This window comes from Panulirus ornatus, chromosome 49 (assembly GCF_036320965.1).
Source record: "Panulirus ornatus isolate Po-2019 chromosome 49, ASM3632096v1, whole genome shotgun sequence".
NCBI classification, from domain to species: Eukaryota; Metazoa; Arthropoda; class Malacostraca; order Decapoda; family Palinuridae; genus Panulirus; species Panulirus ornatus.
The window spans coordinates 8,475,782-8,491,638 of record NC_092272.1 but is presented as its reverse complement, the minus strand read 5'-3'; the positions used below and the strand labels follow the sequence as shown (position 1 = coordinate 8,491,638).

General features: G+C 45.3%; 1 protein-coding gene across 1 annotated transcript in view; it reads left to right on the top strand.

Moving 5' to 3' along the window:
- Positions 1 to 15,857, top strand: part of LOC139764380 (uncharacterized) — a 77,317-nt gene that overhangs the window by 52,100 nt on the left and 9,360 nt on the right. The window contains exon 2 of the mRNA XM_071690943.1: positions 15,695 to 15,833. Coding sequence (XP_071547044.1) covers positions 15,695 to 15,833 — 139 coding nt within the window. The remainder of the gene's footprint in view (positions 1 to 15,694; positions 15,834 to 15,857) is intronic.

Sequence of the window (15,857 nt, the reverse complement as noted above, 5' to 3'; positions counted from 1 at the left end):
GTTACTAGTACTGCTCCTAGATGTTACTACTACTGCTCCTAGATGTTACTAGTACTGCTCCTGGATGTTACTAGTACTGCACGTGGATGTTACTAGTACTGCTCCTAGATGTTACTAGTATTGCTCCTGGATGTTACTAGTACTGCTCCTGGATGTTACTAGTACCGCTCCTGGATGTTACTAGTACTGCTCGTGGATGTTACTAGTACTGCTAATAGATGTTACTAGTATTGCTCCTGGATGTTACTAGTACTGCTCCTGGATGTTACTAGTACTGCTCCTGGATGTTACTGATACTGATCTTGGTGCTCCTAGATGTTACTAGTACTGCTCCTGGATGTTACTAGTACTGCTCCTGGATGTTACTAGTACCGCTCCTGGATGTTACTAGTACTGCTCCTGGATGTTACTAGTACCGCTCCTGGATGTTACTAGTACTGCTCCTGGATGTTACTAGTATTGCTCCTAGATGTTACTAGTACTGCTCCTGATGTTACTAGTACTGCTCCTGGATGTTACTAGTACCGCTCCTGATGTTACTAGTACTGCTCCTGGATGTTAGTAGTACTGCTCTGGATGTTACTAGTACTGCTCCTGGATGTTACTAAGTACTGCTCCTAGATGTTACTAGTACTGCTCCTGGATGTTACTAGTACTGCTCCTGGATGTTACTAGTACTGCTCCTGGATGTTACTAGTACTGCTCCTGGATGTTACTAGTATTGCTCCTAGATGTTACTAGTACTGCTCCTGGATGTTACTAGTACTGCTCCTGGATGTTACTAGTACCGCTCCTGGATGTTACTAGTACGGCTCCTGGATGTTAGTAGTACTGCTCCTGGATGTTACTAGTACTGCTCCTGGATGTTACTAGTACTGCTCCTGGATGTTACTAGTACTGCTCCTAGATGTTACTTGTACTGCTCCTAGATGTTACTAGTACCGCTCCTGGATGTTACTAGTACTGCTCCTGGATGTTACTAGTACTGCTCCTGGATGTTACTAGTTCTGCTCCTAGATGTTACTAGTACCGCTCCTGGATGTTACTAGTACTGCTCCTGGATGTTACTAGTACTGCTCCTGGATGTTACTAGTACTGCTCCTAGATGTTACTAGTACCGCTCCTGGATGTTATTAGTACTGATCCTGGATGTTACTAGTACTGCTCCTAGATGTTACTAGTACTGCTCCTAGGTGTTACTAGTGCTGACCCTAGATGTTACTAGTACTGATCCTGGATGTTATTAGTACTGCTCCTGGATGTTACTAGTGCTGACCCTAGATGTTACTAGTACTGATCCTAGATGTTACTAGTACTGCTCCTGGATGTTACTAGTACTGACCCTAGATGTTACTAGTACTGCTCCTGGATGTTAGTAGTACTGCTCCTGGATGTTACTAGCACTGACCCTGGATGTTACTAGTACTGCTCCTGGATGTCACTTGTACTGCTCCTAGATGTTACTAGTACTGCTCCTGGATGTTACTAGTACTGACCCTGGATGTTACTAGTACTGCTCCTGGATGTTACTAGTGCTGCTCCTGGATGTTACTAGTACTGCTCTTAGATGTTACTAGTACTGCTCCTGGATGTTACTAGTACTGCTCCTGGATGTTACTAGTGCTGCTCCTAGATGTTACTAGTACTGCTCCTAGATGTTACAAATACTGCTCCTAGATGTTACTAGTGCTGACCCTGGATGTTACTAGTACTGCTCCTAGATGTTACTAGTACCGCTCCTGGATGTTACTAGTACTGCTCCTGGATGTTACTTGTACTGCTCCTAGATGTTACTAGTACTGACCCTGGATGTTACTAGTATTGCTCCTAGATGTTACTAGTACTGCTCCTGGATGTTACTAGTACTGCTCCTAGATGTTACTAGTACTGCTCCTGGATGTTACTAGTACTGCTCCTAGATGTTACTAGTGCTGACCCTGGATGTTACTAGTACTGCTCCTGAATGTTACTAGTACTGCTCCTGGATGTTACTAGTACTGCTCCTGGATGTTACTAGTACTGCTCCTGGATGTTACTAGTACTGCTCCTACATGTTACTAGTACTGCTCCTAGATGTTACTAGTACTGACCCTGGATGTTACTAGTATTGCTCCTAGATGTTACTAGTACTGCTCCTGGATGTTACTAGTACTGCTCCTAGATGTTACTAGTACTGCTCCTGGATGTTACTAGTACTGCTCCTAGATGTTACTAGTGCTGACCCTGGATGTTACTAGTACTGCTCCTGAATGTTACTAGTACTGCTCCTGGATGTTACTAGTACTGCTCCTGGATGTTACTAGTACTGCTCCTGGATGTTACTAGTACTGCTCCTACATGTTACTAGTACTGCTCCTGGATGTTACTAGTACTGCTCCTACATGTTACTAGTACTGCTCCTGGATGTTACTAGCACTGACCCTTGATGTTACTAGCACTGCTTCTGGATGTTACTAGTACTGCTTCTGGATGTTACTAGTACTGCTCCTGGATGTTACTAGTACTGACCCTTGATGTTACTAGCACTGCTTCTGGATGTTACTAGTACTGCTTCTGGATGTTACTAGTACTGCTCCTGGATGTTACTAGTACTGACCCTTGATGTTACTAGTACTGCTCCTTGATGTTACTGATAATGGTCCTGGTGCTCCTGAGTACAGCTGGTGCGACTGATGCTCCTAATGCTGCTTCTGGTGCTATCAGAGGTGTTCCTGATGCTGCTGCTAGTGATGCTCCTGATGATGATGCTGCTACTGCTGTAGCCGGTGCTGTAATGCTGATGATGTTCCTTCTACTGCTGTTGCTCATTCTACTTCTCACGGTGAAGCAGTTACTGGTGATGATTTCCTCCTGCTGTTACATGTGTGCTGTTCGTGAGAGGCACGACCCAGTAGACGGGTCTTCCCTCCGCCCCGGTCTATACCTTAATATTAGTTCTTGTATCATTTTGATCCATAGTTCATTAACAAATTCTTTTATTCAAAAAATTTCTTCATTCAAACTCACACTAAGTACAAAAATTTCAAAAAGAAAATGCAGTATATTTTTTTTATCATATATATGGCAGGTTGTGTGGGAAACATTGCATGAGTAGCAAGACCTACTGTAAGGTACAAGGTTATACAAATGTTTCACTTACATAACCTATTTCTTTGGTCATAATGTCACAGTAGTTATACGATAACTCCAGACCTACACACAACGCGTCCCTTACAACATCAGACTTGTTTATATTTTCCTGCGCTACATGTGAATATATCCACCTGATGTATGTGTCGTGTTGTTAAAGTTCCTGATTCATGGATGGTTTGGTAGAGCAGTCCCTGGCCACAACTCTTGTATGGCCAACCCCTTCACTACCCCTGGATGGTCAACCTCCTCTCTAACTTTGCTAGTAAGTCAGATACGCCAAGCAAACTCAAAACCTGAATAAAATGAGAGTTAACTAAGTGGCTTTTAGTCACCGTTCGGTCAGGCTAAGTTACATTAAATAAGGTTGTGAGATTGATTTGGTTTATGTCTATTCGGGTTAGATTTAGCAAATATGATTTAAATATGGTTGGTGTAAAATAGATGTAGATGTCTGGAGAAGGTCATGGTATATATATGTAACTCGAAGCACTACCAGTAACGTAGCCCCCCCCCCCCTTCAACCCATGTCACGTGGGGCGTCGGGAACGTTCTGGACTTAGAATTCATGTTGGTCTGGTGTGGATTAGCACCAGTCAACTGACGATTTTATTGGCGTGAATTTGGAGCCACTAGTGGGTTCGGCTCATCTGGTGTGGGCGGGCCTCCAGGTATCAGAATGTTCCGCTACACATAATCCTCGAGTGAGATCTCATCTCAAACATCCCTCCTGTTCCTCATCTCTAGGTCATCCTCCTCGCTTCCTTTTTATATTTCTTTTCTCTTATTTCTTAATCTTTCATAACTATTATTATTCCCTCTTCTTTCTATGTATACAGAAGACGGGATATGAGATCCTGGTTGTATACTGAATACGGGTGTCTTGATCTTGGGTGTATAACGAAGATGGATGTAACACTGGATGGATACTGAAGACGGGTGTCTTGGTCTTGAGTGTATAAGACGGGTGTGGCCAGTTGTATACTGAAAACGGGTGACTTTGGTGTATATTGAAGACGGGTGTGACATCCTGGTTGTATATTGAAGATAGGTGTCTTGTTCCTGGGTGTAACTGAATACCAGTGTCTTCGTGAAGTAGTGAGGACCAGCACTCCTCAACATGCAGGGCACTGGAGAGCTAAATGTTTAGCGTATGGAAGAGTGAGCTAATGTTTTACACTGGAGGGAGAGCTAACGCCTCGGATGAAAGGGAGGCCTAATATCTTGTAGTGGAGGGAAGGTTAAAAAGTCTTGCAGGGGCCAAAAGGCTTTGCAGGGGGAGAGAGGGCCCGACGCTCAACACAGGAGAGAAGGATGAAAAGGTGGCTGATACAGTGCTTCGTGACAGAAGAGACTAACAGGAAGGGTGCTGATGGGGAGAAAGGCTAGTTCCTTACAGGGGAAGGTAGTACTGGTGTGGAAGGAGAGACCAGAAACCGGTAAGGACGAGAGATCAAGAGTCAGTTGGGAGGTGATACCAGAAGCCAGAAGGGAGGGAAGACCAGGTGTCAGAAAGGGGGAGACCAAACGCCAGTAGGGAGGGAAGACCAGGCTTTGACCGGCCCAAACCTTGGGGTTGCCCCTGGCCTGACCAGACCCTAGGGTTGGCCTAGGCCAGCACGTGGACAGGATGGAGAGTGTCACCAACAAGGCCACAGTGGTTACCCTACCAGCTGGGGCTGCACTACCCGACAGATGTATGGTAATCCCACACGACGATTGCCTTTCTTGTAGGGAGGAGAAAAGCCTTGGTACATATATGGCAGGCGGAATCCACACATGTATGATAATATCAACTTGATATACGATTTCTAAGCATCTTTACACCACTAAGTATATACAACTCTCCAATTAATCAATGAAATACATCAAGTTCTACGTAAATATGAGAGCGATGTACCAGATGCCGGGCAGGAGAGGATGAAGTGAGGGTTAGTTAGGTTAGGTGGGCGGGCGGCTGCGTTGGCCCGTCACCTATTTGGATCCTGTTTACCCCAGATTTAGCAGCGAAGCTTGTCGTTTACCCCAGATTTAGGAGGGGTGACAGCTCTTGGATTTAAGGGGTTTACATCAAGTCTAGTTTGTCGGCTGGATACATTAAATGTGCATTTTCTAACGATTTATTTGTGGGAGCAAATATTATGACGATGGTTCGCGTTACCTAGGCTGAAATAAGCGTATTATTGTGGTGATGGCGAGCTCGTTAGCAATGTTTCCTTCTTTTGAAGGGAGAGAGAGAGAGAGAGAGAGAGAGAGAGAGAGAGAGAGAGAGAGAGAGAGAGAGAGAGAGAGAGAGAGAGAGAGTAAAAGTAACAGAAACTTCCCACAGTGAACCAGTCGAGTGAGGCAGGGTGGGGAGAGAGGCAGGGTGAGGAAAAAGATGGATCGAAATTATTTTCTTTCATGAGAGTGAGTGAGTGGGTGGGGGACGGTGTACAGGGATGTAAACAGTGCCTGGGAATGACGGAAATGTTCTCAACACGAGACATTCAGAATGAAGATGAAAGATGAAAGAAAGGTGTGGGAGTACGGGACGTGAACCTTTAATTTGAAATAAGTGAAAAGAGTAATTGATGAAGAGTTAAAGGAGGAAAGAGGCGGGGATCGAGGGAATGGTGCCTCTATCTGTGTGTGCAGGACGCGAGTAGCCGCCAGTGTGGTAGGCAGACCTTGTACAACAGCACCTTACAAGCCAACACGTGTTCCTCTCCTACAATTATTATGAGCAAGTCAGGTGACTCACTCCTGCTGACGCTGGATGAGAAAACAATACATAACCCTCAAGTAGAGACGAACCTTCCTGACTCACACCTACGTACGTCCAGCTGGCCAGTTGTAGGCGTGAGTCAGACCGGACAACACTTGTAAGGAAAGACTTGGGATAGACAGGAAGTCTCGGCGGTGGAGGAAACAGAACTTCAAACTTCACAAACGATGATATAGATAAAACTAACGATGATATAACAGATAAAACTAAACAAACATGAAAATAACAATATAAATCGGCCACCATTGTGTCAGTATAGAAGAATATGAGGACAGAGGAGTATGTCAGACACAAGCAGGAGGAAAATGAGGGAACTCCATCTTGGTGTAGGAGTCAGGGGGGAAGGATATGGGGATGCCAACAGGACATTATAATTATTCTCATCACACCTCAGCATCAGCGTAAAGCCCTACGTTATACCCACAACACAAGCGTGACGCCCGCAACACTTATTGTGTTACACCCACAACACAAGCGTGACGCCCGCAACACTCATTGTGTTACACCCACAACACAAGCGTGACGCCCGCAACACTCATCGTCATACAGCCACAACAGGAAGATGACGCCCGTAACACCCGTGTCATACATCCACAAGAGCAGTGCGAGGGCCGTCAGGAGGGCGGGAGGCTGTGTGTTGTACAGCGAACAATGAAGGCCGGCTACAACGATGCTCCCAGACACTACCAGTGGACCGGCTCAGCACACATGACCTGAGGATTTGCAACTGGCCGACGAGTGATTAGGGTCAGACTGTGAAGTGTCATGGACAGGGGGGGGGGGGATCTGTATCACAAAGACTACAGCATGCTGTGGTACAGGCCAGGGCACCATCATCATTATCAGTAAGGACGGCTACACACGTACCAATTGACACATGTCTTACGTTCGTCCAGTTTACCTTTTCTGTCCCACCTGTGCTTCCTCCCCAGCCACTAGAGACCTACATGAAATATAAAGACTCGGTCAGTAATGGCTTGGGTGTTGAGTCAGTAGGGATGTGAGGCAGTGGTGAGGCGACTAAGTTAGTGAGAGTCAGTATGGAAGTGAGACAGTGGTGATGTGAGTAAGTAGGAAGGTGAGTGATGAGTGAGGGGAGTCAGTGGTGATGCGAGTAAATATGAAGGTGAGTAATTACGAATGTGAGAAAGTGAACCAGAGATAACGGGGTCGGAGAGATACTTGAGTGTGTAGGAAAGTGAGTAAGTAGGACGGTGAGTCAGTGATAGTGGAGTCGGAAAGGGACTTGGAGTGTGTATGGAGGAAGGATGGTGAGGCAGCAGCATAATGAGTGGGTGAGGAAGGTGCAGCACCACATCCCGTCTACAGTAGAGCCATCATGAGCAAGTCAGAGTGGGTGAGGAAGGTGCAGCACCACATCCCGTCTACAGTACAGCCATCATGAGCAAGTCAGAGCTTACTGACGCTCACTTCTATATAGTCGCGGCTGAGGTGATAGCGAGGGTATCAGAACACCATGCTTGGTGGTATGACAGGTAACGGTGGAATGTCACAGGTTACACAATGCCATGCCAAGTCATGATAGATCATGATAGTCACGGTAGCTCCGGTTAAGACATGTTAGATAGCATGGTATATCATTCTGGCTAATGGTAGGTCATGGCTGGTTGTACTGGGTATTGTGTGTCTGTCAGAGAACTTTAAGACCACGGAAGACATTGTGTTGTCGTTGGTTGTCAGTCAGCTATTTGCACCACACTGTTGTAGAACCAGTTCAGTGTCAGTAGTGACAGGTGAGTTTCTCGTGTTCAGCAGTACCCATTATCAGGCGAGGTACCGTCTTATCTGTATCATATAAAGGTAATAAGGGACCTTGGGGTTGTCATACACTGCTTTATGTGATGAGAATATATACGTTATGGTTCAGTGTTACTGAGGGTAGTATAAGACCTTGGCAGTGTTACACACAACAGTATGACACGAAAAGAGTTACACGAGGTATTCCAATGCCCTGACAGTGTTACAGAGGACAGTATATTTCCCTGACAGTGTTACATGAGGCATTATAATACCCATACAGTGTTACACAGAACGGTAAAAATACCTTACAGTGTTACACAGGATGGTATAAGACCCTGCCAGTGTTACACAGGATGGTATAAGACCCTTACAATATTACACACGATGGTATAAGACCCTGCCAGTGTTACACAGGATGGTATAAGACCTTTACAATGTTACACAGGATGGTATAAGACCCTGCCAGTGTTACATAGGATAGTATAAGACCCTGCCAGTGTTACACAGGATGGTATAAGACCTTTACAATGTTACAGAGGATGGTATAAGACCCTGCCAGTGTTACATAGGATGGTATAAGACCCTGCCAGTGTTATACAGGGCTTTACAAGCCTGAAAATTCAACAGAGGACAGCTTAAAACCCTGACAGTATAACCTGCCGTGCGGACACACTTACTCATGACATTTGTTACTAAATTTTCCATGACTGACGAGGGAATAAAGTCTAGGATCTCCGCCCACTGGGGGAAGAATCAGCCGCATTTACAGCGAACTGAGGAATATGGTCGTTAAATGTTGAGTGTGGCCCTGCCAGACCTCCTTGATAATGGTCATCTGTGTGTACTTATCATCATGTGTGTGTTTACCTATCATCATCTGTGTGTACTTATCATCATGTGTGTGTGTACCTATCATCATCTGTGTGTACTTATCATCATGTGTGTGTGTACCTATCATCATCTGTGTGTACTTATCATCATCTGTGTGTACTTATCATCATGTGTGTGTGTACCTATCATCATCTGTGTGTACCTATCATCATCTGTGTGTACTTATCATCATGTGTGTGTGTACCTATCATCATCTGTGTGTACTTATCATCATGTGTGCGTGTACCTATCATCATCTGTGTGTACTTATCATCATCTGTGTGTACTTATCATCATCTGTGTGTACTTATCATCATCTGTGTGTACCTATCATCATGTGTGTGTGCCTATCATCATGTGTGTGTACCTATCATCATGTGTGTGTACCTATCATCATCTGTGTGTACCTATCATCATCTGTGTGTACCTATCATCATGTGTGTGTACCTATCATCATCTGTGTGTACCTATCATCATGTGTGTGTGCCTATCATCATGTGTGTGTACCTATCATCATCTGTGTGTACCTATCATCATCTGTGTGTACCTATCATCATCTGTGTGTACTTATCATCATCTGTGTGTACCTATCATCATCTGTGTGTACCTATCATCATGTGTGTGTACCTATCATCATGTGTGTGTGTACCTATCATCATGTGTGTGTACCTATCATCATCTGTGTGTACTTATAATCATGTGTGTGTGTACCTATCATCATCTGTGTGTACCTGTCATCATGTGTGTGTACCTATCATCATGTGTGTGTACCTATCATCATCTGTGTGTGCCTGTCATCATGTGTGTGTACCTACATCATGTGTGTGTACTTATCATCATGTGTGTGTACCTATCATCATCTGTGTGTACCTATCATCACCTGTGGGTACCTATCATCATGTGTGTGTACCTACATCATGTGTGTGTACCTATCATCATCTGTGTGTACTTATCATCATCTGTGTGTACCTATCATCATCTGTGTGTACCTATCATCATCTGTGTGTACTTATCATCATCTGTGTGTACCTATCATCATGTGTGCGTACCTATCATCATGTGTGTGTACCTATCATCATGTGTGTGTACCTATCATCATCTGTGTGTACTTATCATCATCTGTGTGTACCTATCATCATGTGTGTGTACCTATCATCATGTGTGTGTGTACATATCATCTGTGCGTACCTATCATCACCTGTGTGTACCTATCATCATGTGTGTGTGCCTATCATCATGTGTGTGTACCTATCATCATCTGTGTGTACCTATCATCATGTGTGTGTACTTATCATCATCTGTGTGTACCTATCATCATCTGTGTGTACCTATCACCATGTGTGTGTACCTATCATCATGTGTGATTGTACTTATCATCTGTGCGTAACTATCATCACCTGTGTGTACCTATCATGTGTGTGTACCTATCATCATGCATGTGTACCAATCATCATGTGTGTGTACCTATCATCATGTGTGTGTGTGCTTATCATCATCTGTGTGTACCAATCATCACCTGTGTGTACCTATCATCATCTGTGTGTACCTATCATCATGTGTGTGTACCTATCATCATGTGTGTGTACCTATCATCATCTGTGTGTACCTATCATCATCTGTGTGTACCTATCATCATCTGTGTGTACCTATCATCATCTGTGTGTACCTATCATCATCTGTGTGTACCTATCATCATGTATCATCACCTGTGTGTACCTATCATCATGTGTGTATACCTGTCATCATGTGTGTGTACCTATCATCATGTTTGTGTACCTATCATCATGTGTGTGTACCTATCATCATGTGTGTATACCTATCATCATGTGTGTATACCTATCATCATGTGTGTGTACCTATCATCATGTTTGTGTACCTATCATCATGTGTGTGTACCTATCATCATCTGTGTGTACCTATCATCACCTGTGTGTACCTATCATCATGTGTGTGTACCTATCATCATGTGTGTGTACCTATCATCACCTGTGTGTACCTATCATCACCTGTGTGTACCTATCATCATGTTTGTGTACCTATCATCATGTGTGTGTACCTATCATCACCTGTGTGTACCTATCATCACCTGTGTGTACCTATCATCATGTGTGTATACCTATCATCATGTGTATGTACCTATCATCATCTGTGTGTACCTATCATCATGGCAGGAGTTTAGATAGTAGAAGAAAGATATAACATTCGTAGAGTCAAGACAGCAGCACAGGCGAGTGTGGTAGTTGGGAGACAGACCTTGAGCCAAATAACATCAAAGTTTGGAGGCTCAGGAACCTCGAGGCGTGCAACAGGTATAATGATGTTGGACTAAGCACAAACATCATCATGAATCAAGATTACAGTTGGATATGAACAATGGGCTAATGAGTGTTAACATCATTAGAGAATTAGGTCTCAGTCCGAAGTAAGATAGTATGAGAGATCCTTGACGGATGGTGTTCAACATAAAACAGGTTACTACAAAGACCACAAATGTTGGTACCATGAAGTGAAAAAGAGGCAGGTTTATCAGGGAGAGAGAGAGAGAGGTTGGGGGAGGGACCGGTGCTATCTAAGCCCTCCCTCTCATTGGCAGTATAGTCAGGCAGAAACCCGGAAATATACCAAATGTTTTATTTTGTTGGAATGGATCATCATATAATTTTACAATCCTTTGATTTCCAATTTAATTTGTCATGGTCAATCGACTTCGACCATCATAGTACACCCCTTCGAACGACGTCGAGTATTGCAGCTGCCATATTCTCCTGCAGTATGCACTTGCTCCTAACTCGGAAGATATCATACATCACAGGTATGATATGTCATCGTACTTCAGGAGTTCACAGTTCATAGACTCGGTTCATTACTGGGGCTGGTATGTTAAGTGTCCGGGATAGCATGTTTATGTGAGGCAGCGGCGCTATGACCTGGCTTGACCTCCGAGGTACACGAGGCGGGCAACCTGAGCCGGGGTTTGACCCAGTACGCCCCAGGGAGCTGTTAAACTAGATAATTTGTCAACTATATGGGAATTCGGAGGTGGTGGGGAGGGGGAAGGTGTGGTTGTAGTGGTAGAGGCGGAGGGGTAGTGGTGGTGATGGTAAAGGTACTGGAGTGGCAGCAGTGATGGAAGGGTGTGGCTGTGATGGTAGGGAAGTGGCAGCAGTGATGGCGGGGAAGTGTTGGTACTTGTGGAAGGAAGTTGTGAAAGTTAAGGTGGGGAAGTTATGGTTATAATGGAGGGGAGATGGTGGTAGTTATGAAGGGAGGGCGATGGTAGTTATGGAGGGGAAGTGGTGGTAGTTATGGAGGGGAAGTGGTGGTAGTTATGGAGGGGAAGTGAAGGTAGTTATGGCAGAAAGTGGTGGTAGTTATAGAGGGGAAGTCGTAGTAGTTATGGGGGAAGTGGTGGTAATTATAGAGGGAGGGTGATGGTAGTTATGAAGGGGAAGCGGTGGAAGTTATGGAGGGGAAGTGGTGGTAGTTATGGAGGGGAAATGGTGGTAGTTATGGAAGGGAAGTGGTTGTAGTTATGGAGGGGAAGTGGTGGTCGTTATGGAAGGGAATTGGTGGCAGTTATGATGGGGAAGTGGTGGTAGTTATGGATGGGAAGTGATGGTAGTTATGGAGGGGATGTGGTGGTAGTTACGGAAGGGAAGTGGCGGGAGTTATGGAAGGGAAGTGGCGGGAATTATGGAAGGGAAGTGGTGGTAGTTACGGAGGGGAAGTGGTGGTAGTTATGGAGGGGAAGTGGTGGTCGTTATGGAAGGGAATTGGTGGCAGTTATGATGGGGAAGTGGTGGTAGTTATGGAAGGGTAGTGGTGGTAGTTATGGAGGGAAAATGGTGGTAGTTATGGAGGGGAAGTGGTGGTAGTCAAGGAGGGAAAGTGGGGGTAGTTATGGAGGGGAAGTGGTGGTAGTTATGGAAGGAAAGTGGTGGTAGTTATGGAAAGGAAGTGGTGGTAATTATGGAAGGGAATTGGTGGTAGTTATGAAAGGGAAGTGGTGGTAGTTATGGAGGAAAAGTGGTGGTAGTTATGGAGGGGAAGTGGTGGTAGTTATGGAGGGAAAGTGGTGGTAGTTATGGAGGGAAAGTGGTGGTAGTTATGGAAGGGTAGTGGTGGTAGTTATGGAGGGGAAGTGGTGGTAGTTATGGAGGGAAAGTGGTGGTAGTTATGGAAGGGAAGTGGTGGTAGTTATGGAAGGCAAATGGTGGTAGTTATGGAAGGAATGGTGGTAGTTATGGAGAGGAAGTGGTGGTAGTTATGGAAGGGAAGTGGTGGTAGTTATGGAAGGGAAGTGATGGTAGTTATGGAGGAGAAGTGGTGGTAGTTTTTGAGGGCAAGTGGTGGTAGTTATGGAGGGGAAGCGGTGGTAGTTATGGAGAGAAAGTGGTGATAGTTATGGAGAGGAAGTGGTGGTAGTTATGGAGGAGAGGTGGTGGTAGTTATGGAGGGCAAGTGGTTGTAGTTATGGAGGGGAAGCGGTGGTAGTTATGGAGGGGAAGTGGTGATAGTTATGGGGGGGAAGTGGTGGTAGTTATGGAGGGGAAGTGATAGTAGTTATGGAGGGGAAGTGATGGTAGTTATGGAGGGGAAGTGGTGGTAGTTATTGAAAGGAAGTGGTGGTAGTTATGGAGGGGAAGTGGTGGTAGTTATTGAAGGGAAGTGGTGGTAGTGATGGAAGAGGTGGTGGTAGTTATGGAAGGGAAGAGAAGATGAAGGTAAGAGCAAGTATGGATAAATATAATTAGTGTACTTTTAGGAATCACAAGAATCTAAACTTTACTCGTAAATGTGACAATATTTGTAAGGTTAACATAATTCAACATAATCGTGGGATAATTTGAAGTTTGTGATGAAGTTGTCCGTACGGTGGATGTATGAACCGTTGCTGTGCCCCAGCTTTTGTCTTCAAGATTTTTATAATGATTAAATGCTAACTGACAGGACCATGTAAAACTGAAGAGAACAGAATGTATGAGTGTGTTTGTTGAAGCAGCTTTATCTAGGACGGGAAACACAATGAATCTTATACAAGCATAATGCTTCCCACCACGTCCTCCCTATATGCCCAAAATATAAAATTACCCTCAAAATACTAACATTACTTACACAATAGGAAAATAAATCCATCCATGCCAGGTAACATTTTGCAATGGTAAATATCGCGAACGTATCGCAAAAGTGTCTTATAACTCTAAGAGAAGCAAATGTTTGGGGAGGTGGAGGAGGAGGAGGAGGAGGAGGCCCGAGTGTGTACAGGCAGCGTGACTGACTGTGGTCTGTCCCCAGCTTATAATAAAGGGAGGGAGATGCTTGCCATGGGACACGATGGTGTCAATCCTTTGGTGGCAGGAGTGGTCACCTCTGTGTCAGTGGCCAAGGTGTGTGTGTGTGTGTGTGTGTGTTGGGGATGGGGGATCCATGCTGTGGCGAGGTCAAGGGTCAGTTGATTCAGGTGACTTCTGGATGAAGGACGTGAGTTGAGCTACTCAGACCTCGGTATAATTACGTGTTGTGTGGTCCAGCGGTGCTAGGTGGGGCACGTGTTGTGTGGTCCAGCGGTGCTAGGTGGGGCACGTGTTGTGTGGTCCAGCGGTGCTAGGTGGGGCACGTGTTGTATGGTCCAGCGGTGCTAGGTGGGGCACGTGCTGTATGGTCCAACGGTGCTAGGTGGGGCACGTGTTGTGTGGTCCAGCGGTGCTAGGTGCGGCACGTGTTGTGTGGTCCAGCGGTGCTAGGTGCGGCACGTGTTGTGTGGTCCAGCGGTGCTAGGTGGGGCACATGTTGTGTGGTCCAGCGGTGCTAGGTGGGGCACGTGTTGTGTGGTCCAGCGGTGCTAGGTGGGGCACGTGTTGTGTGGTCCAGCGGTGCTAGGTGCGGCACGTGTTGTGTGGTCCAGCGGTGCTAGGTGCGGCACGTGTTGTGTGGTCCAGCGGTGCTAGGTGGGGCACGTGTTGTGTGGTCCAGCGGTGCTAGGTGGGGCACGTGTTGTGTGGTCCAGCGGTGCTAGGTGAGGCACGTGTTATGTGGTCCAGCGGTGCTAGGTGGGGCACGTGTTGTGTGGTCCAGCGCGGCTGGATGGGGCACGTGTTGTGTGGTCCAGCGCGGCTGGGTGGGTGCACTGTTTGATTCTGTTGTAGAACTGTTTGATCCTGTTGTAGATATTCTGGAACAAATTTGTAACCTGGCTAAACCCTGCTGTGACAATTGGTTACTACGTCACCACAGTGTCGCGCTTTACTGATTCCGGTACGAAGCTAAGGTTCCTACCACAATGTGGCCCCCACCCCACCTTGTGGTAATTTGGTGATGAAATGCTGTTGGCCTCCGAAAGAAATACAAAATACTGAGATTTCCTGAAGTGAAGTTTGGAGGCAAGATCACCTAACATGGACCTCAGGAGTAAACCCCCATGTAAGTTACTATACAAAGAACGGGATTTTCTATCTATTGATAAGAGCCATCTTCAAATGCATGTTGCTACAATGACCATGTCTATATTGCCTCCTCCCTAACATTTCTTCTATATTCGTTTATGTTTCTGATATCTTTTTTAAGCAAATTAATAACTAATAACGCAAAGATCAATTAGTAACTAATAACTCAAAGATCAATTAGTAACTAATAACGCAAAGGAAAGATCAATTACATTGATTTATGGGAGGCTCCGCCCGCGGCTCTGTCATGCCAGAGACGGAGGTACGGATATATTGTCTCAGTCTACAATGGCATCATTGGGAATTTGTTGAGACATCTATAAATATACATGTCCTTCCCTGTTTATTGTAATGTTTAAGTTCAAGTTAAAAACAGCAGCACCAGTAATATTTCAGTTTGCAAGGCATTTCAACCCACATGTTATTTCTACACTCGATAACATTTTCCGTTTCAGTGATGACTTCCGCTTTCAACCATCATGCCAGCCGTGTCAGTCATCTTTCCTTCTTCAGTCGTCATTCCAGTCTCAAGTGTCATTATTTCATTTACAAGTGAAGATATTATTACTCTACATTTACCGATAAAATATCCTCGTGTTTCATGCTATGTTTGAATACCCATCATTCGTATCCTTCAATCATTATTAACGACTGCAACCACTCTCATGAGTGTATTTCATCATACGACCATAACCTAATTAAGAGGTTGTTGTGCTGCTCACAGATGCAGGCGAGAAGCCATCACAGTCGTGCTCGACGGAGTCTGACGACGACAAGAACAAGAAGAAACGACAACGCCGGCAGCGGACGCACTTCACCTCACAACAACTGCAGGAACTGGAGGCCACCTTCGCCAGGAACAGGTGAGCGACAGGGTTATAGTGAGA